The sequence below is a fragment of the Balaenoptera ricei genome, chromosome 17 (assembly GCF_028023285.1).
Source record: "Balaenoptera ricei isolate mBalRic1 chromosome 17, mBalRic1.hap2, whole genome shotgun sequence".
In the NCBI taxonomy this organism is placed as follows: domain Eukaryota; kingdom Metazoa; phylum Chordata; class Mammalia; order Artiodactyla; family Balaenopteridae; genus Balaenoptera; species Balaenoptera ricei.
In genome coordinates this window covers 81958974-81981954 of record NC_082655.1, presented here as the reverse complement: position 1 = coordinate 81981954, position 22981 = coordinate 81958974, and the positions used below count along the sequence as shown (strand labels likewise).

At 40.8% G+C, this 22981-nt stretch overlaps 1 protein-coding gene across 1 annotated transcript in view; it reads left to right on the top strand.

Annotated features, from left to right (window-relative positions):
- The first annotated feature begins 1422 nt into the window (after positions 1 to 1422).
- Positions 1423 to 22981, top strand: part of PPDPFL (pancreatic progenitor cell differentiation and proliferation factor like) — a 79993-nt gene continuing 58434 nt past the window's right edge. Inside the window, 5 exon segments of the mRNA XM_059901734.1 lie at positions 1423 to 1477; positions 2604 to 2685; positions 2785 to 2883; positions 3152 to 3200; positions 3203 to 3281. Coding sequence (XP_059757717.1) covers positions 1423 to 1477; positions 2604 to 2685; positions 2785 to 2883; positions 3152 to 3200; positions 3203 to 3281 — 364 coding nt within the window.

The following is a 22981-nucleotide window of genomic DNA, read 5'->3' as shown; positions in this document are numbered from 1 at the left end:
GAAGAAGAATAAAAGCAAGACAGAAAATAAAAAAATATAAAACCAAAGAACAAAAGAGAGGTAGTTCTTTGAAAGAACTAATTCAATAGAGAAACCACTAGAAAACTAATCAAGACAAAAAGTGAAAAGGCAGAAGTAAATTATACTGGCAACAGGAAGAAGCCATAACCAGGTGAAGTAGGTATTTAAAAAAAGCCATGACGGCAAACTTAGATTAATGGTTTGAACAAATGTGGACCTAGCTGACTCGAGTAATTTTGTAAACGTCGCCAAAATTGATTTAAACGGGTAAAACCAAGAGCCACCAAAGAAGCTGAAACAGCAGCTGACAGCATCCTCATGTCAGTGTCAAGGGAGCCACAGCTTGACCCCTCGGTAAACTGAGTCTGTGAAATGGCAAAACAGTTCACATAAGGACCATTACCAAAGCAGAACAGAGACTCAGCTTCTGTATGAACCAATAGTATTGGCAGAGCGTCGTCGAGTTACTAGTTTCTCCATCTGCCCCCGATCATTCTCGCTGGAATCTCTAGCCCGCTGTCCATCGGGGCGACAGTGAAGTTCTTCCCGGGAAGGCCCCCCAGCTCCCCTGAGCTCTTCCCTGTCCTCCGAGACCCTGTGACTCGGCCCTGCATCCCGGTGTCTGTGACGGTGTCCAGTCCCCCGGCTGGCCTGGCAGCCTGTCACTCTGTCCCCCGCAGAGCCCGGCGGGGTGCGGTCCCCAGAGTGCCTACTACCCACCCCGCCCCCGTCAGACCAGCGGAGCTGAGCCGCGACCGTCCAGAGCCGAGGGCAGTGCCACGTCCGGGCGCAGTCCTGCCGGGCCCAGGCCCACCTGGCAGGCTGGCACGGTCAAGGGCGGACGGGCGTGCAGGGCGCCTCGGGCTCCGCCTGCGGTGGCCCGGTGCCCACCGGCATGTGCTGCCAGCTCCGCTTTCTGCCTTGCAGACGGTTAACATCGCTTCCCCTGCCGGGCAGCGGGTCTGTCCCGGATCTCGGCCAAGTGGCCCTTCCACGGCGTGCCTTTTCTGAAGAAGCTTTAGAACCACGTTTACCGTAAAGAAAGGTTGGAGAAGGCAGGCGGGTGAGTGATTGTCACAGCTGTGTTCACACTTCTTCCCTGACCTTTAGTGTTTCAGGTGCAGCAAGCTGTAGGCATTGTTATGGTACTTGGTTATGTATTTTTTTCTTGTCTTTGCAAAGGAATCGCATTTTTTGCTTATTGCAATGTATTTGATTGCAATTTTGTGTAGACTCTTTAATTCTCTTTATGAGATTTATTACATGGTAAATTATGTTGCTTTACACACACACACACGCAAAATACTCATGGAAAAAGGAAAAGGAAATTTCAGCATTTCGTCCCTGCCCCTGTTTCGCGGGCTGCTGGTCACCACCTCACTGGCTCCTGCTCCGGGGACGATGGCATCGGTGCCTTCCATTGGATGCCTTCTGGCCAAAACCCAGCATTATCGAAGTAAGTTGTACCACCAACGGAGGGTACCCCCAGAGAATATGATCTGAGATGATGTTTGTGGGATATTATTAACCTACATATCACGTCCTGCTCAGAACTTAAGGGAGAAGAATGACAATTATTTGTGACAGTGAAGAAAATAGGAATAGACCTCATCAGAGACCAATCCGAATCAATATGGTCAAGCCTCATGGCTTTGCTTTAACTATGCTATGTTACATCCATGAAACCGCTGACACATAAATAAGTGAAAATAAGCTTATATTTCATAATTATGTTTTAATTTCATGTACCTTGCATTTAATAGGATATGTTAAAAACTGAAAATTTCACATAAATAACATATTCATTTCTTAGAAAAGAGGAGCCACAGGACTCTGCCTCAAAGATGTTCTCATTTCCACTTTCTGCTGTGGGTAATAGCTCAGCTTCTACCTGGCCAGTTTTATTTTTATTTATCTATCCGTGATTATGTATAGCTAAAGAGAAAATTGTAGCTTCTTAAAGAAACTTCAGAAATTTCATAAAACGAAAACAATCATTTCAGAACCAAATTATCATTTAAGGGATGTATGCCAGCATGTAGAAAACTCTTATTTCAAGGGTTGTTTGTAGATAAGAGTTGGACACATTTATTGATTTATTCTTTTCACGGACAATAAGTTTACATCCTTAGAAATTATTTTTATATCTTGATCTTTTAAAGGACTTACAGGTTTAAAATACAAGTATGATATGACAAATAAAATGTATATACCGTGCAAGTTACTGTATATAATATACAAGAAATATTCCTAATATAGTACAATAATATTCATTCTTCATTTTGTGCTTCCTAAGATTTTGATTTTGATAACATTTATAATACATTTTAAATTCTACATTTAATCTGTGGAGAGAGAGAGTTGTCCGCCATGGACAGAAATTTACTTTATTAATACAAATGTAATACGCATTATTCTGGAAGACTTCTAATAGGCTGATAATTTAATCAGATTTTCAATTCATGAATTCATGATCAGGATTAAATGATTTCAAACCATGCTACTTGAGCATTTATATATAAAAATTTGTGTTTGTTGGCTTGTTGTTTACTTGCCTGTTTATTATCATCTGTTTCCTACAGAAGCCAGTGTTTCTTCAGGCACCTCTTTAACTGGCTCTGATTCTGTTCACTTCGTAGATGATGACAAATCCCAGCAAGGTATGTTGTTTATTTCTTATCAGCATCACCCTCATTATTTCCCTTCATTTTTCATCTCTCAGATGTGTTTGATAAGGGAGTAATGTCAATTTTATTTGATAAGTTTACCTGAAGTGGCAGAATCCACCTGGTGGTTTAAATCCTTTTTCCAGTCTGAACCTGTGCTTTCAAATGTAAAAAGAGAAGACCAGGCTGCTTGTGGGTAAGTTTTAGCCTTTTCTGATAAGGATATTTCCTTTTCAGAATAGAACAATACATGTCATAATTATCATGATAACCAATAAGGATAAAACCTAGCTGTCTCCTGGAAGGTAGTGAAGGCTTTGATATGAAGCGTACTTGAGGGTAAAGGTGGGGAAACAGTTTCTCCCTCCTTCTAGTTAAGCATCAGTCAGATCAGAGCATGCTTTCTCATTCTATCTCTAGAGAAAAAACTGAAAACTCATATGCCGATTATTATCATGTTTTAGCGGGAATGGATCGGGAATCAGAGGCAAGGTTCTAAATTTGTTTTTCCAATACCTACAGGAACAAATAACAATTATCTACTCCAATAAAAGGAATCACAGCTCCTCAGGGAAATGGCTGATCCCAGGACAGGTAAGAAACAGTAAGAGACAATCCTGGACCATTTCATGATGCCAAAAAGATAGAAATGCCCCTGAGATGATGGGAATGTGTCAAAATGACACAGGAACGAACCGGGTAAATCTGGGACTATTTCAGCAGTAAAATAATGATAATAATAGACAATTGCCTGTAGAATAAAATAAAGTACATTAATCTTTTAGATATAAAAAATACTTGAATGAACAAATACATGAGAGAGAAGGAAAAGCTCTTTCTTGCAGTGTAATTCCAATTTATAAACGTAGAAGGAATGATGGAGAATCGTTATATGACAAACACACCAGCAACAGTTGTTCCAGGCAAGAATTACCCCAGGACTCTAAAATAAATGGGCACAAGTGTGAGAAACAAGATATCACAGGCTCTCAGAGTATCTCCCCATAAAGTACCTAAGAATCACAAAGGGGAAAAATAGTAACTTTCTAACGGAAAAACCTGTCAGACAAGCCTGAACAAAAAACAAACAGAAAACAGTGAGCTAGTTGCTGGCTGTCCTAGACAATCCTACTAGGTCCCACTGCTGGTCTGGACTGGCCTCTGTCTGGGCACCAATTACCAGTCAGAAGCCGGCATTTGTGGGTTTGTACACAACACATTTTGAACTCTGTATCATACTGAATAGCACAGTTGTTATTCTAATGGTTTTTAAAAAGTGACTGTGTTGTTTTTTACACCCTTTACTAATGACTAGCTACTAATTGGGATAAAAAGAGTAAATAACAATGCAGTCCATAGATTCTAATGTTAAAACATCAGTGTTTTGATACATTTTCCACAGAATCAACTAAAGACGATACTTTGTAAAATCAAAGTAAGGCCAGTTGTTGAAAAGATGTATTCTTTACTCTATCAAGTATAGTGATTTGAATTATTTAGGTAAGTGTTTCATTTATTTTTCTGGTTTACCTCGATTGTAAAGACAACTTACAAAGAAGCATTTCTCAGCTAATCACCTTTGACTTGCAATTCAGTGGGCATTGTTGTAACAGCTGACTATTCTAGGCAAAGAATTACTGTTCTTTGTAATTCTATGTAACAGCCAGTTACAAGCCAGAAGACCACCCGTGGAGGCCCTGCCCCTGGGAACCGCACCCTTCGGCACCCAAGCTACTCCCAATGACTTCTCCTTTACAAGAAGATGACAGCTCCAGCTCCCTGCTGGGCAGCTCACTTATGAAACAAGATCACCTCAGCCACCCCCATGGCTAAAGGTCAGGCGTTCTCCTCAACGGTCCTGCCACCAGCAATCAGCTGCACAGGGAATACTGGAAAAGCCTTTGAAAACACGGGCCCTTCAAGCGCAATGATTTATGCAGAGTAACTTTCTTATTACCCATATTATTTTTCAAAAAAATTTTAAACATTAAAAGTTGTGTTTAAATTTTCAAAAATTTAAGTTAAGCGCTCTTTACATCTATTGATGGATTTATTATGCCTTAAAACTGAAGCACTGATGCCTAACATAAGGGCTTTTAAGGGCATTGGATTCAGAAATGTAAAAAAGAGTTGCAAAAACTGTATTTTTAATCATGAACATTGGAAATAGAAAACATACCCATAAGTACATTACCTGTTAAATATGTTACTGTACATAACTGGTTATTGTGTAGACTTTAAAACTCATGATTTTAAATTATATTTAACAATGTGGAAAATCATGAAGATACAAAGTTGGATGAAAAAAGCAGGATAATCTCTATATGGTGTGATTTTACTTGTATCTAGAAAGTATGTATGCTTAAGAATAGATTGGAAGGAAATATATCAAAATGGTAACAATGGCTATTTCTGGAAATGGGATTTTGGGTGATTTTCATTTTCTTCTTTATATTTTTTCTGTGTCTTTCCACATTTTCTAATATGAGCAGGTTTTTGTGTACTATTAGAAGGCAATACATGTTATTACATAGAGGAGACCTGGAATTCATTTTCTGAGTGTGAATCTTCCTTACATTGGGCAGAGTATTCCCTACTTTCCTCAGTATTGGGTAGATAGTGCCAAAGGAGCTTCAGTTGAAAAATTTCTGATACTTCTTGCAGATATTTTTCAACGTAAGATGCCAGGCTTAGGAATTAGGGGTGCTAAGTTCCCTAAGAGGTTGACCTCCCTACAGGCTCATGGGGCTGATGTCACACTGAACACGTGTAGGGAACTTGTGATTGTTGGTGAGGACGTCTTTCTGCCCAACCACAGGACCACGCAGCTACGGCAGCACCGGCATCCTCAGTGATGGGCACCAGTCTTTACCGCTCCTTCCAGACGGGACGTGCGTTCCTTCTATGTCACGTTCCTCCATCACTTTGCTGTCAACCAAGGGACTCAAACATCCCTTTGGTCCAAGAGTATATCGTTGTTGACATGTTACTGCTCTTCTGCTGGCTACTTGCCTTTACACTTTTTATATATTTGTAGAGGCCGATTAAACCTTTGGACTGTATATCTCATTTGGCTTTAGTCGAAAATCAAATTTCAGTGATTGAAGACTGAATTTTTCCAAAGTGAGAGAAAAATATGGTGAAACAAAATGGTAAATTGTGGGAGGTTTTGTTTTATAAGATTATTAACAAAGTCATTTTTTCTTAATCACTTGGTATATGTGTGAACAGATGGCTTGATTAGTTTGTTTGATGAATTTCCCAAAATAGGTTACCAAGTTGGTATTCACTTTGTTTACTCAGAAAGATACTATTTGTTAAATTACATTTTTGCCTATGTGTCTGTAGTATTTTGATTGTGTCAAAGGGATTGCTTTTATATTTGTTTAGACTAGTGTTACTGTTACTGAAAGTTATTACTGTTTAAAAGAGTTGAATTTTACATAAGATTTTAAATCAAACATTCTATCATGAGCATATATAGTTATCAAGCATTTTAGAGTGGTTAACACACCTACATACATATATATGTGAGCATATATAGATGCCAGATAGACAGATAGATTTCAATAGACAGATATGAATCCTGAAAAAATATAAGGAATCTTTCCAAAAAATAATGTCAAAGTGAACTCTTATATAATGATTAAAAAATTGAAAAGATTGCTTTGTGCTGTTCCAGAGTTTCTGCAGAATAAGTATGATAGAAATAAAGAGAATAAAATGTCTTCTAGGTAAATTCTAGTTAATTGCTTCTAAAGTAATTTTCCCACAGTTCAGACACTTTGGGGCTGTCTTTAAAAAGTACCTCAGACGTAAGTCTCGGCATAACTGTTGTTTTAGTTAAAATATCTCCTGCCTGGCTTTGCTGCCTATTGGGAAGATAATAAATAGTGAAGGTACATATGTTACAGGGGTGTCCATGTGATTTGAGACGTGCTATGATCATTCTATGATTTATGAAATGTTATTTGACTTGGCCTGGATGTTGGTATTAAATGCGACAAGGTTTTGACAATTTCTCCTCAGTTTCTGTGAAATTATATGTTGAGATTCTGCTAATTTTTTTTTGAGAAATGGTTTGGATAGCAGGTTCCACGTTATTGGCCCCATGTCCTTTATAGATAAAGCCACCGACAGCCAATTCTTCAATTCTCTCTAGAGTAAAAGTCCTCCAGCTGGAACTTAGGCCTATGCAATGCTTCGTACATTTTATAGAAGTTAGGGTTGTAGGAAACAAAATTGCAGAATTCCATTGGGCTATTAGAGAGTGAGGATAAATAATTGTTCATGTTGAACAGGGTAGAGCTAAACTTCTAACTCATGGAAATTCAAGAAATGGAAAGAGTCGTAATCAATGCCCCACCCTCACCCCAGTGACATCTTCTAAGGCCTCACACCACGTCCTGTAGTTTCTCCTTCCTTGGAGACCGGCAACATCATTCATCAGCCCGCACATGCAGCGAATTAACCTCAAGAGCTTCCCTTACATCCAATCTGACACCAGGTCCTTTCGATCTTATTTGGTATGTTTCCAAGATCTATCTACTTATTTCCTTTCCCACCATCACTACCTGAAGCCAAACTTTCATCGTTTCTCCCGAAGGCACTGCCATGACACCCTAAGTGGTCTACCTACGTACGCCCTTTCGAAATCTCTCCAATGGAGAGTCATCTACAGATTAGTCACAGTCATCTTCACAAAACACAAATCTGCAAATTCTCCCCCGTGAACATGCACACAGACACACTCACATGTCCACAACATTCGATGATTCTATTACACTCAGGATAAAGTCACAACTCACAAATGTGCGCACGTCTAGCCATGCAGATCCCCACCAGCACCTCCAGCGCCCTGTGGTCCAGCCCCATCAGTCATCCCTCTGTCCTACCTGGGCACCATCTTCCCTCCTGCACTGAGGCGTCCACTGTCTCCACTCTGTTCTCTTAATTCATGTCTACTCATCCTCTAAAGCTTAGCTCAAAAGCCTCTTCCTTAGAGAAACCTTCTCTGATCTACTTAACTAAATTAGGTTTTCCATTATAGGCTCTGATAGCCCGTGTTTTTCTCCTTCCCAGCCCTCATCGCAGTTATAATTTTACATGCGTTTAGTTATTTCTTTTCTGCATGGCACTATATGTCTTCCCCACTGCCCCATAAACTACCCGAGGACAAGGGTCACATCTGCTCTACCCGACGTTTTATCCCCAGCTTCTGACGTAACAATTAATATTTGTCAGATGATTGACACTGCTTCTTTGGCTAGAGCTCCCCTTTCCCCAAGAAGCATCACATGTCAGGAGAGAAGAGTAAACACTAAATCAATACAGAAAATAGTTTCCCCATAGCGGTAAGTGCTGTAAAGGAGGTAAAACAAGGCATTTTGTTGAAGAGTGACTGGGAGAGGACAGAGGTGGAGGCCGGGCTGCTTTGATTGGTGTAGTTGGGAAAGGACACACGGAGAAGGTGCTGAGCGAGGCGGAAGCGGCCGGCTTTGTGAAAAGTACTCCAGGTGGAAACCAGATGCGACATACCACGCTCTCCGTGGTGTGTCCAGCCCCCTGTGACACTGTGGTGAGGGGACAGCTGCTTTGGAAGAGCTTGGTATTTTCCATGTGGAGGTCAAATTGCCTACAGTGTTTGTTTCCAACCAAACTCAGGATGAGAAATGGTGGGGCTCGGAGTTTTGTGCTTCCTTCTTAAAGAAATCCGTGATCTATGAATGAATCGTCCAAAAGCACACTGTGTAGCAGCAGCATGAAGTAAGGTCACCCGGCGCCCTGCCCCACGAGGCTCTTCACTCCCAGAAATAATTTTCTTCCCACATCACATACCAGATGAATACATAAATTGCTATTATTTTTTTCTCATTTCTCTTCAAAACATAGTCTTAGAACTATTTTGTATCAAAGAACTAGAAAAAGAGAGTGCTACACAATTACTCTCCTTCCTCAATAGATTAGAAAGAATGTTTTTCAGTTTTGCTGTCTGAAAATTTTGTTCTTGTTACAGTATAACTCTTTGGTTCTCAAAAGGTTGGGGGGGAAGGTATGATGTGTTGCTAATATAGACAGTGCTTCAGACAACTTTTATTCAGCCTTTAAATACACTTAAGATAAATTCCTTATAACCAATATGTATTTCATTTATTCAGAAAAAAATGATCTGTATTATTTGTTATATAGTTTTACGTAGAAGAGGTGGAACACAGAAGTTTTGCTTCATCATTTTTAAGTTAGATATATTAAAACTTATTTGCCTCCAGGTTGTAAGGACAAAATATATTAAATCCTTTGTGCTACAGTAATTATTTGATTAAGAGACAACTGGAGTGTGAGGTTCATAAATATTTTATCCTTTTTACATGTTTAGTGGAGGTTTTTGAATTAATAAATGAATGGTTACGAGAGCTATGATTTGTATGTCAACTCACTGCAGAGGTTAGGATTTTGAAATTCCTTTGCAAGGAAGAGTGGCAAACATTCTATTTTCAAATAAACTACCTTTGAAAATATTTGTGCAGTGTTACAAAGCTCTTTGAGGGAGCTATCCACCTTCAGATTTCAAGCTAAATTTCACCGTGAAGAGAAAAGGCAGCGGAAGGCCACCAAGTAGAATGAGCGCGTTACTTTGTCCTTTGTCATCCCGATGGGTTCCGACACCCGTCCATCTTCCGGTACCGCTGAAGCTGCTTAGCATCTTGGAAGGAGACCACGTGGCCCCTGGTGAACAGAGCGTCCTTCCTCGGAGCTGCATCAGGTTCAGGGCGGTCCCTGAGGTGGGAGCACATCTGAGTGTGTCTAATGGGGAATCTAAGAGCTGAAAGGGGCCTGAATTCTGGACCCCGTGGGGGTCGGATCCCAAATTGAAGGCAAAGTAGACTTCATTCAGGGCAGTGCTGTCAGACCGGAAGACAAATCTGGGCATCTATGGGGCTGAATTAAGTTTTCTCAAACATATTTAAAAAGTTAATTGCAGTTCAAGTATTTTCCTTTTGAAACCACCTTTTAACACTATTCCATACTCCTCCTCCTTTTGAAACTCTAGAAAATATTAAATTTCAAAATTCTAGAAAATATTACATTTCAGTATTTAGAAAACATTAAATTTAATATTCTAGAAAATATTAAATTTCAATGTATCGTCTCTCTCCTGCTAATTATTATAATTAGTTATTTACAGTGCTTCTGTGAAGCACTGTGTTTCTTCAAATGGCAATGACAACTTCTCTGATGCTGAATAATTAAAAGGACAGGTGACAGAGAGAAAGGCTGGGCATATATTACAAAAGTATAAAAACTTCATAAGACCCTTGGGTATTGCCTGAGAAGGAAGCAATTTATTTGGGCAAAGCTGCAGCCCTGCAATTCTCAAAATGTGGTGTGTCTAAGAATCGTGAGGGGAGTTCGATAAAATGCAGATACCGGGGCCCCATCTCCAGAAATCCGAAGTCAAGGGTCCTGAGCTGAGGCCCGGGAATTTACTCTTTGCTGAGGGGTCCTGGCTGCTTGTGTCTGATATGAGGAGTAGTGTTTTATTAGATTGGCATAGACTGCAACCATCCCTCTCCCCAAACTCAGGAAACAAGCTACTATGTTTAGCTGTAGTGGTCGTTTTAGTGTGGAGAACTCAATGGCCTGGGAGAGCATGCAGGTGATTCTGGAAACAAGATCGTGTAACGTGGAGAAGTTATTTCCTATGAGAAGGGTTAGGAGTTGAACACGCATAACCAGTCGACTTCAGCTTTTGGAAGGAGAGCTGGAGTTTGGAAGGACTTTCCACTTGGGGAGAGAGTTTTCTTCTACATCCTCAAATGGTAATGATTACCAAAAACTCCTAATTTTAAATTAAACTTCACTTCTTGCTTTTCAGTCCCTAATTCACCCACGACCTATGTTAGAGATAAATGCAATTTAAAAGAAGGATAGTTTTTCTCAATTTATCTCCATTGCACACCTGTCATAAATTGCCCATTATGCTTCTTTGATAATAATTTTTTGTTTGTTTTCTCTGATTCTGTGACAGCACTACAGCTGACAAAATAAGTATCAGAAAACCCATCTCTAAAATCAATTTTCAAAAATTGCGGTATTTGAATGAAATCATTGCAGATTTCTCTGTAATGGGATGGGTGCCCATTGCTGCCTGCAAGAGTGGGTGGGCCACAGATTTTCTACGCTGTTTGGCTGCAATACAGAGATTATTGTCAAACCTTCCATCTGGCCAGCAGGCCCCTTTCCTGGTCTTCTGACCTGATCAAGCAGATTCTCCTGGGGCTTTTTGTTTATTTGTTTATCCTCATTGGTATTTCCTGGCCGCTGTTCCCTCCAGGATTCAGTTTAGGGAAAAATAAAACCCAGGGAACTCACCTCTGTGTCCTTCCTTGGATCTGAGGACCCCAGCCATTCCTCTCTTAGAGACTTCTGGTGCTTTTTCAATATACAATGTCAGGGTTTTTAGTTTTACTTAATGGGAGGAATACATCTATTCCATCAGAAGTCTTTCTCTCTGTACTTTTGTCTCCAGAAATTTTCTATTTTTGCTTTTTATGTCTCCATATGAAGTTTGAAAATCTTGCCTTTTCCCCCTTATTTTTTCCAAAATGTTGTTGCTATTCCATTGTGACTGCATAACTTTCAAGATTAACTTAGGGAGAACATTCATTCCTGTTGAATTAATTATTTCGCCCAAGATTAAGTGTGCTTTTCCACTGCTCAAGGCTTCATTTGCATCTCAGCTCTGTCTCAAAATTTTCCTCACATTGATCTGCATTTTGGGGGCTGGTTGTGTGCCTAGATGTTTTATAATGTGTTTCCTTCCATCTCCTCCTCTAAATGCTTGTGTTTAGTGTGTTGCAGACTAATGATTTCTGTATATTAATTTTCTATCTAGGTATGTTATGAATTCTCTTGTCACTTATAACAGTATTTCAGTTGATTTTTTAAATTAACAATAAACAGTCATATAACCTGCAAATAAATTATTATTTTACCTTCTACCTTCTGGTTTTTGTACCCCATTTCTTCCTCATGTCCCGTTGTGTTGGCTGGTATATCCAGAGCAGTGCCAAATAACACGACCTTTACAGCGGAACTGCACAAGCTGGGGAGAGGATCTTTCACCCTGTGCCCTTGAAAACACACTGACTTGCAACACAAAAGCCCTTGGAGTAGCGATCAGGAAGCTTGTTGGGCCTGTGAAGGAAGTGTGCCAAAAGCTTTCTCACTAAGAGGGGAAAAAGCAAGAGATAGCCTTTCAGGAAAGCATGTCTGTATTTAATTGCTTTTTTAAAAGAAAAATGGATGCTGATGGTTTAAGTGCATTTCAAAATCCATGAAGTTAATTTTAATCCATGAGCATATGACTCAGTTCATTTAATTATAAAATTGATCTGTAATTTTCTTCTCTTGTGGTATCATTTTGGACTCTTAATGTTGGCCTTACATCTTGTAAAGAATTTGCAATATTCTTTCTTTTTCTAAGTTCTGGAAAAGGTTAAAAGTGTTGGCATGATCTTTTCCCTAACGAGTTGGTGTAATTATCCAGTAAAACCACCAGAAAGTGCAGCTTTTCAGAAACCACGTGAGGTTGCCAGGGGGCAGCTCTCAGAACAGTTTCTGCATGTCTATCCTCATTTCATCATCCTTACCCAGTTCATACAGGTCATCACATTTATTTGCAGACAATTGATCAAAATAATCTCTTGGAATTCTTTTTTTTTTTTATTTTTTTTATTTAATTTACTTATTTTTGGCTGTGTTGGGTCTTCGTTGCTGCACGCGGGCTTTCTCTAGTTGCGGCGAGCAGGGGCTACTCTTTGTTGAGGTGCGCGGGCTTCTCATTGCGGTGGCTTCTCTTGTTGCGGAGCACAGGCTCTAGGCACTCAGGCTTCAGTAGTTGTGGCTCACGGGCTCAGTAGTTGTGGCTCGCGGGCTCTAGAGCGCAGGCTCAGTAGTTGTAGCGCATGGCCTTAGTTGCTCCGTGGCATGTGGGATCTTCCCGGACCAGGGCTCGAACCCCTGTCCCCTGCACTGGCAGGCGGGTTCTTAACCACTGCGCCACCAGGGAAGCCCTCTTGGAATTCTTTTAATTGGCACGGTTGTCATGTTCTCTCCATCATAATATGTCTTATTTTTAAGTATTTTATCCTTGTTTTCTTCACTGGATGGTAGATATTTGTATATTTTGTTGTTTATCACAAATAATCAGCTTGCATTAGGATTTTTAGTCCTACCCTTTCTATGATGATCTTGAATTCATAAATATTTTCACTCGTATTAACTATTGCTTTGATTTCCTTGTATTTATTTTGTTGTTCTTTTTAAAAATTCTTCTGTTGGCACTTAGCTTATTTATTTTCATTCCATATGAAAATTTTAAATATTGTGAGTATTTTTTTTAAAATAAATAAATTTATTTATTTATTTATTTTTGCCTACGTTGGGTCTTCATTGCTGTGAGCAACTGTGTAACATATTGCTTTCATTTTTCTCTTGCAGCATAAACGTTACCACAAGTTTGGCAGCTACAACACAAACTTAGGACGCCCCAGTTTTCTGGGGCAGGGGTCCGGGCAGCTTGGCGGGTGCAGTGTCAGGGTCTCACAGGGGGGCCATCTGCACTTCTGGCATCCTCCAAGCTGAGGGAGACTCTTGGCAGAACTAGGGTCCCGTGGCTGCAGGACGGCGGGCCCCGTCCTGAGGCCGCCTGTAGGCTGTGGCTCTATTTCCTGATGCCTGGCTCCTGACAGCCCGTGAGCCTCACCCCCTTTGCGCCCCATGCTCCACGCCCCGGGCGAGCGGACACGAGAGCCCTCACTCAGGCCCGCCCTCATTACAACAAGCCCCGGGGTCTCCTTCCCGGCTCTCTGAGGCTCTTTCCCACCATCTGGGGACACTTGTCCCGTTGAGAAAGGCTCTTGATGACCAAACGCTCGATGACGTGGGTGATTGATAAACCTCTTCCTACCCTCATGGTGGGTGTCATCTTGTGACTGATGGGGGGCTCCATCCTACTGGTCCAAGTGGTGACAGAGGGCGCTGTTAGCAGGTTGCTGAGTCAATGACCACTGCTGGGTTCTTTCTGATCCTGCTTTGACAGTGGACGGGCTCTGCCGTCTAATGTGGTTTGTGCCTTGAGCGGGCGGTGCTGCGTTGGTCCAGCCCTTCCAAACCCCTGTGGTAGCTTTAGCCCACTTACGTTGGGGGGTTCAGTAATTCACTGGGATTTAGGGACAGAAGTATGGAACCAGGACCCTCCTCCAAGGAGTCCTGAGTCACGTCTCCTGGCCTAGAACTGTCTGTGTGTCTGTGATGCTTGATTTCACGTGCAATTTGACTGGGATGTGGGGTAGTTTGCGGTTACACATTATTTGGTCAAACATTATTCTGGCTGATCCGTGAGGATGTTTCTGGATGAGAGGAACATTTTAATTGATAGACTGACTAAAGCATTTGCCTCTCCCCCATGTATGTGGCCTCATCTAACGCACTGAGGGCCTGAGTGGAACAAAGGACCGAGGAAGAAAGAATCCTCTCCCCTGCCTGCCCTGACCTCAGATGCTGGTCTTTTCCTGCCTTCAGACTCTGACACACATGGGAATGTACATCGTGGCCTCTGGGGCCTCCAGCCAACCCACCTGCAGGTCCTGGGACTTCTCAGCCTCCGTATCCAGGGGGCCAGTTCCTTATTATAAGGAAATAGATGTTATAAATCCTTTGCTTCTTTTTTTTTTTGGCTGCCTTGGGTCTTAGCTGAGGCACGCGGGATGTTCGTTGAGGCATGTGTGATCTTTCCATTGCGGCCCGTGGGGTCCTCTGTAGTTGTGGCGTGCAGGCTTAGTTGCCCCTCAGCATGTGGGATCTTAGTTCCCTGACCAGGGATCGAACCCACGTCCCCTGCATTGGAAGGTGGATTCTTTACCTCTGCGCCACCAGGGAAGCCCCGTAAATCCTTTGCTTCTGCTTCTCTGCGGAGCTCTGACCAGTACATGAGTCTCAGCAGGCCCAGGGGAAAACTCCTACCGTGTGACCAGCTGCTTGTGCGTCCTAACCGGGTGTTGGCCCGTCCACACAGCGAGCAGGGGGCAGGCTACGCTCTGTGGAAGGTACTGGGGGGTGGCTTGTGAAAGAGCGGTCTTGCTGGGGCCCTAAATGCCTCTGCAGTGGCCTGTGCCTGGGTCCTGACCCTCAGGGTTACAGGGTCACAGAAACACCCTTGGCATCCTGTGGTGCAGCAAAGGGGTTCATTCAAGGCTGACTCAAGCCCAGGGTCCTTTAAGCCTATAAAGTACCCACTGCCTTTGGGGGCACCTCTAACCTCGACCACACTCATTTGAGGCTCTGGTTGAGTAGAGAGAAATCGTCCTGAAATATACGAGTAACAACAACAACCGAAAAATTTAAAAAAGGGAAGAAAGAACAATGAAAGAAAGTAAGACACCTGGGTTCAGCAAGGAAAGCAAAATACTGAAACAGGTCCACACTTTGACTCAGTTAAAAACACGAAACTTATTAAAAGTCTTTGCTGAAAAGATCAAAAGCCTCTTCCGGGCTCCTGCGCCGCCCCGCCCCCCATGACGCCGATTCTGAATGAGATTTAATACGTGGTGCGATGCATACAGCCTTCGTTCTGGGTCCACTGCAGTGCTCAGACTTATGGCGCTCCCTATAACTTCAGGGGAGCTCCTGAATATAAAGTGGAAGACAGAGGATGCTCATCTTGACCATCGGGACTGTCCCCGTGGTTATGACACGCACGCCCCTGAAGTCCCCCGCAGTGGGTGTGGACGCTCCCATGCAGTGAGTAATGAACAAAAATTAATTTAAGTCTTTGGCTGGAAAGAACACAGGCGCCTTACAGCGGCGCACCGTAACCTCAGCACTGCAGCCCCTCGGGAAGGCCTCAAACCCAGTGTTACTGAACTACTGACTCGGGTCCGTCAGCGAGGGAAGGTGTTCTGCTCTCACGGCCTCTCTCAGCCTCCCAAAGGCAGCCGCCTTCACCACTGAGCACACACCTGCGTGGCACCCACGGGAGCCCCCAGCTGGCACGGTGCTGCAGCAAGGTCCTACCTGCATCCACTGTTCAGACAAACAAATAAAAGGAGCTCACTGTCACTGTAAAGTGCCCTTTGTAACAGATATTTGTTTTCTTATTTCCAATCCTGAATTCAATCACTTATTTTATTAAGGTTACAATACCTGTATTTTTGTTTGTTTTCATTTGTCTGGAATGTTTTTTGTGCAAACTTTTTGAGTTTCTTTGTTTTCTGGCTATTGCTTATCTACCACTTAAAGTTAGATCTTACTTTGAATTCCAATTTGTCTTTTAGCATATGAGCTTAGCTCATTTACATTTGTTTATGTACAATAGATATGTTCGATGTTATTTCTTAGCTCACATGTTGTGCTGTGACTCCTATTTTCATAGATCTTAAAATGAATTTTACATCAGTCTGGCTCACTGGATTTTCTTCTTTAAAATTCTGCTCTGTATTACTCCTTGCTCTAATGGTTAGCTAAGGTGATCACAACTTTTACTGATGCTGTTTAGATAATACCTATTTGTTTTCTTCTCTATACAATGATGGAATTCATATAAATCTTCCTTAGTTAAAAACCTTGGGGCCACATGTTCAGAATTCAAAATTTTTAGAATTTTAGAATGATGGCATAGTGCTTACCTATGCATTATATACCAACATACAGAACTGAGCACGTTAATATTACAGCATGATCACACAGTGCAGAAAAAAGGAGATTATAAATAGCATCCCATTCAGATCAAGCTTTGAACTGAATGATTATCTAAATAAGTTAGTATCTTGAGAATCAGGAATTAAGAATTTCAGAAAAAGGATTGTAGACCTTTGTACAATATCTTCTTCTGTTTTTCCCACCAAATGTATTTAACTGATTATGCTATTTTTCTTTTGTTCATCTTTATAACGTCAAATATACCTATATTTCTACCGTAGGCTTAGCAGCATTTAACTATATCTCTGTCAATCAGCTATTTTTAAACATTGAGAAAACCAGAGCCATACAGAAACTCCTACATTCTTTCTCTTTCCAATTTTAGCCATTTTATATCATTTCTACATTGCTAAGATTTACAATTTTTACATTTTTTTTCTGTAACCATAATTACCATATTTATTTCAGACTTTAGTCAAACAATTCACGTGCTCAATTCTCAATGCTGGAATTTTGCCATAATAACTTAATTCACTAATTGGTTGGCTGAGGTTCATTCTCTGATAGTTTCCTGAAGATTAACTTGTAGGAAAAATGTTCCTTGGGCACTCCCATGTTTGTTTTTAACTCTGACTTTGTACTTCCACTATTGTTTGGCTGTGCTTGAAATTCTTGGACCATTTTCCTTTCCCTGAGGACTCTGGCCATTGCTCTGAGGTGGCCTAGGCTTGAAGAATGTATGTATAGCTGAATCCTGCCTTTCTCTTTCTTTATAGGAAGGGTAACATTTTATGTAACTGTTCAAATTACTGTTTTTAAGTAAATTCATGAAGATATTTTACTGTTGCTTGTTTTGTGTCATTTTACCCTCCTACATATACAGGGTTTATTTTAAATGTAAAGATTCCAGTAGCTCTTTACATCTGGAGATTGTTTTCTCATGGTTTATGAAATCGTGTTTTTGTTTCATTGTTCTAGTTCTTTCCTTGGACACACATGTATATTTGAGTTCCATTTTCCCCATTATTTTCATATTTTCTCATAATGCTTTTCCAAGATCAAAATATAACTTGTATACCGTAAAACCTACCCTTTTACATTGTACAGTGAATTTTAGTATATTGACAAAGTTGTGTGACCATCACCACTCCCTAGTTCTAATTTCGTCACCCGCAAAATAAACTCCATACACGTTAGCACTCATCTCTCCTCACCTCTTCCACCCAGACCTTCGTACCTACAAATCTACCCTCTGGCTCGATGGATTTGCTTATTGTGGACATTATAAACAAGGAATCATACAATATATGAACTTCTGTGTCTAGCTTCTTTTACTTATCATAATGTTTTAAAGGTTCTTCTATATGGTTAGATGTATTTGTACTTTCTTCCTTTTTATGGCTGAATGTTACTCTATTTATGGATGGACATACCAGTTTGTTTATTCACTCATCAGTTGACACACATTTGGGCTGTTTACACTTTTTGATTATGAAAACACTACTATGAACACGCATGTACACTTTTTTGTGCAAACATATGTTTTCATTTCTCTTGGTCACATACCTAGGAATAGAATTGCTGGATCATATGATAACCCTGTGTGAAGTGGTATCTCATTATAGTTTTGATTTGCATTTCCCTAAAGACTAATGATGTTGACCATCTTTTCACATGCTTATTGGCCATTTTTGTATTGTTTTTGGAGAAATTTCTATTTAAATTCTTTATACACCTTTAATTGGGTTGTCTTTTTTTATTGCTGAGTTGTAGCGTCCTTTATATTTTTGGTTACTAAGATTTGCAAATATATTCTCCCATTTTGTAGGTTGTCTTTTTACTTTGTTGATAATATCCTTTGAAGCACAAAAGATTTATTTTAATAAAGTCCAATTTATCTTTAAAATACTTTCTTGTTGCTAGTGGTTTTGGTGTCACATGTAAGAGATCATTGCATGATGAAGATTTATACCTGTGCTTCTTCTAAGAGCTGTGTGTCTTCTCAGGTCTTTCCTGGGCATGTGCTCTTATACACACAGCCTTCTAGCCTCCCAGGGACATAGCAAAGCTTTTCAAACATCTATAGACCCCTCTTTCCCCAGCTTTTCCTTTTAAGCTTTTTGGTGTTACTCTATTTTCCCCCCAACTATTATTCACTGCCTCTGGAGGCTGCAATATTAAACAATTGCTTCTGATTCTTTTTGTCAAACAACTCCAAGGAGACTACTTCACACTGGGTGAGGTCCTGCAGGTCAAGCTCTGAATCAGATCAGCAGCCTTGGAAGTAGCGTCCTCCAGAGAACCTTCAGACAATTAAAATAATCCCAACTCTTTGGAAATTCAGCTTTGAAGGAGCTCAAAGCCTGTTGTATCTTCTCTAGTCACTGCAAGGTTGATGGTTTTCCCCATGATGGCAGGTGTTTTCAGGGCTCGTATGGAACCAGGGAGAGGAATATGGGAAAAAACTGCCACAAGTTCACATTCTTACCAACATTCAGTCTTTTTCTAAAAAAATAAATGTTCTAGAGTGTTGCAAGCCTTTGGTTAATTTCCAAAGTTCTGAAAAAGTTGATTTGACCATTTTTGTGATTTTCCCATTGCTTTCACGAAAGTGAGTATTTTTGGAACTCCCTAATCTGCCATTTTCACCTCACATCCATTGTTCCATGTAATGTGTTTGTTGCCATTTCATTTGCTTGCTTCTGTTTTTCTTCCCCTCCATGTTTCTTGCTGTTTTTGTCATTTTTACTCTCCTTTAAGCTGTAACTAATTCGGTCTTGATTACCATAATGATTTTAATTTTTTCTTCCACCTGTGTTGATTTTGTTCATCTCTTTTGTTAAATCTCTTAGCATCCTCAGCTCTTTTATCTGCTTTTTGATGCTGCTATGGAGGATATATTTTCTTTTCTTTCTTTTTCCTTTCCTTTCCTCTTTCTTCTTTCTTTCACTTTTATTCATGTCAATACATTTGGTCAAAAATTTCATATGCTCTTTGGTAACATTTTTACTGTTGTTGTATACTCTTAGACTACAATTTGTTTACAATACTCCTTTATTTCTTGTAGAATATTTCAGGTGTTCTGAGCTTGTTCCTTTATATATTCTTACTCACTTTTGAACAAAGTAAGTTATTTCTAAACAAGTTTTTTTGGTTCATTTTTGGGGGCTTTTGGGCAAGAGTTTCATGTGTGAGTTGTGTGCTCTGGGCAAACAGGAATTCTCTTTTATTCACCAGGTTTCGTATATGTGTGTGTGAGTCCTTAAAGCCATATTCTCCAACTTAAAATTGTCCCTGCGGTGCTGTTTGTGATACAAAGTATCTCTCCTCCACCCATGTTGTACCAACATATTGTTCTTTCAAAATATGGCCTTTCCGAGTGATCTTTCATTTGTCTGTCTCTGCTTTTTGAGACTCTGCACTAAAGATCAGGGACCTAATCTTTATCAGCCTCACGTCTATGACAGTTATTATTACAGTCAATATTTGCTGGTCTTGGACCCCAGGCTGCAACATTTCCCAGGCACAGAGGTGATCAGTTGACTTTTTCTGAAATTCCTGGCACTCCTCTGAGTGTCCCCATGCACTTCTATTTCATCTTCACTAGTTTTTACTTCTTACCTTTCTTTCCTCGTTTTTTGTGGTCCCTGTGTTAAAAAGTCTCTTAATTTTACTGGAGACTGCTTATTCAGTTCTGTTGTTTCTCTGTCTTGTTTACCTTAGACAAATTCCAGGAGGACTATTGTCAGAGCATGACTTTATGTTGCCACATTAAAACTGGCATTTCCATTCCCAGCTCATCTTAACTTCATATACAACCAGAACAAGGATAATTAATTTTAGAATTTACAATAAACATATGCATTTGCAATAAACATATGCAATATCATCACACTAGAATGCGTGCTTAGAATGTGGTTCACCACAGGATTAATTAATTGGAATTATCTGCTTAAAATATTTTGCTAGGTCCCTCAGGACCAATGATAATTATTTATATAACATCTTTTCCAGGATAGACGTTAAGGTTGCAATTAGACATTAAGTGGTTTACATGAAGATGAAACATATAAATCTAAGCTTATAGCACAATTTGGCTTTGGATTTATAAATTTATAAATTCAGAAAGCAGGTGTTGAATTTTCACCTTTAACACAATCTGCGTAACTTGGAAGAATTTTCTGAACTTTAAATCTCACTTCTCTAATCTTCAGGATAGGAATAATTAAAAACAAACCCCCAAACTATCATTTGGGTTTATTGTAATGATGTAATGAAATAATGTACATAAAGCTTCCAACACAGTGGCTGGCATGTAATAAATACTTCATGCATGTTAGTTGATTTATAGTTAGCTATTTTAATATATGTAGAACATACATAATAAGAGCATGTTCTAACCAAGTGGATTAATTAGCTAAAGAGATTTTTAGGTATAAAGTTTTCTATTTTTTTAATGGAAATATTTTTTAAATGTCATAAAATATTCTGAATATTTGAAGGAAGGCAATAGTGCTTTATTTCTTACAGAGGCATTGCTCATATATCCTTTGATCTCCATAGCAACCCAATGAGGTACGCAGATAGATGGGAAGAGAAATAGTAGGAATACTAATATATTTCCCCATTTCTCTGTATAAAGCAGCTGGTGCTGACAAGTCTTTACCAGCATCACCTGAAGCTGGGTCAATGTGGTGAAGAGAATATTCTTGCTTTGCAGGCGGACAGACCCAGACCTGGATTTTTCAGTCGTAGCTATTAGACCTTCAGCAGGTTACCCGACACTTCACCAGTGGTAACAAGACCATCTCATCCCAAAAGTTGTTCTGGAGATTGAAAAAACTATCAGTTACTTCCCCTTATTCCTCTGTGTTTTGAGCTGTTGATGGTTCCAAGGCAAACACATTTAAGTGATTATTTTCTTTACTGCCCCTAAGGCTAGGGAAGCCATAGTTGAAGTGATCTAAGGTTAGATGGATAGTGTCAGAGAATGTTAAGAGTAGTTCAATACTTTTTAAATGTTATTGGTAATGCAGCCTGGGAGCTTCCTGAAGGGTGTTCACTGTCTCATGCCAGTCTCAAGAGCTGGGTGGTGTCTAGTGAATGCTGTGGAATTAATACACTTGTGTGTAAGGGCCAAGGTTCACTCAAGGTCATGACTAGGTTGATGAAGCACAACTCCCAGGTGCTTCTACGTAGACGTTGAGTCTGGTGGGTGGTGGGTTTCACCTCGGAATAGCTGTTGCTTACTTCTGTGTGGGCACGGGGAGGAAGGAGGGAGTTCCTGGGCTCGTTTCCTACGGCTCCCTGACTAATTACCGCAAACTGGTGGTTTAAAACAACACAGACTTATACACTTATGGTTCTAGGGGTCATAAGTCCAGAGCTAAAATCAAGAGGCTGGCAGGACTGTATTCCTTCTGGACGCTCTGGGGAAGAATGGGTTCCTTGCCCTTTCAGCTCCTAGAGGTGCCCTCATGCCTCAGCCCTGGCCACCCTTCCCTGTGTCCAAACACAGCAGCAAAGTGTTGAAGACTCACTAGGTATCATCTGCTCTCCCTCTCTGCAGTCCGCTTCCAAGCGTCAGGACCCTTGTGATCACATTAGAACCACGCGAATAATCCAGGACAATTTCCCATCTCCAGGTATTTAACTGAATCACATCTGCAAAGTCTCTTTCTGCCATTAAAGTCGCCTATTTGCAGGTCCCAGGGATCAGGATGTGAAGATCTTTAGGGGTCCTTATCCTGCCGACCACAGAGCTCGCTGGCAAAGATGAATTACCTTAGAACATAGTCTGGGCGCAAGGTTAGGGCATTTTCGGCTCAACGGCAGGTACGGCCAGCTGCCTCCCCCTGCTTCTGGGAGACCCTCATTTATTTTCCTCCAAACAAAAGCTGCCCTGATCAAGCTCTGAACTTCCTCGTGCACTTAAGAGTCTGTGTTGGTGACACCCCTCACATTCCAATGCATTTCTTCCAGTGGCCCAGATTTAGCAAATGATTTATGCTTAAAGGGAGTTTAAAGGCAGTTGGAAGCAATTACCTCCTTGGAGTACTTTTCAGGAATATAATACCTTGAAAAAAAAGAGGGGAGGGGTTCTAGGGAAAAGAATTGCCTTTTAGGGCAGAGTCCTCTGTGGCATGGTCTACCTTACTGTAATAAGCATCTCTCACTGAGTTCTGGATGGCTTGCCAATTGCCCTGTAAATTTAGCATCTTGCAGAGTGCCAATGCCCCATGGAAAATTGTCAATCAAGACAAGTTTGCCAGCTGTGCTTCTACATGCCTCCTTATCAGGTTGGCACTTCCCGGCGATTAAATATGACCATAGCCGAGGATCTCTCAGCACTGAGTGTTCAAGTAACCGGATAGGAAGCAAGCGCTTTCAGGATTCCTGGGAGAGTCTAAGACCCGGCATCAGCTTCTCTGCATGAAAAGCTGCCCAGAGCACACAGTTAAAGTACCAGGTTTTCCTTTCTGTGCATCTGCCTTAGACCCTTTCAACCTCCTTCCTACTCGTATTTCATTTCGTACGTATGTAACATCCATGTATGTATATGTGTGTTTCACTGAGTCTGCTCAGACCTGCTC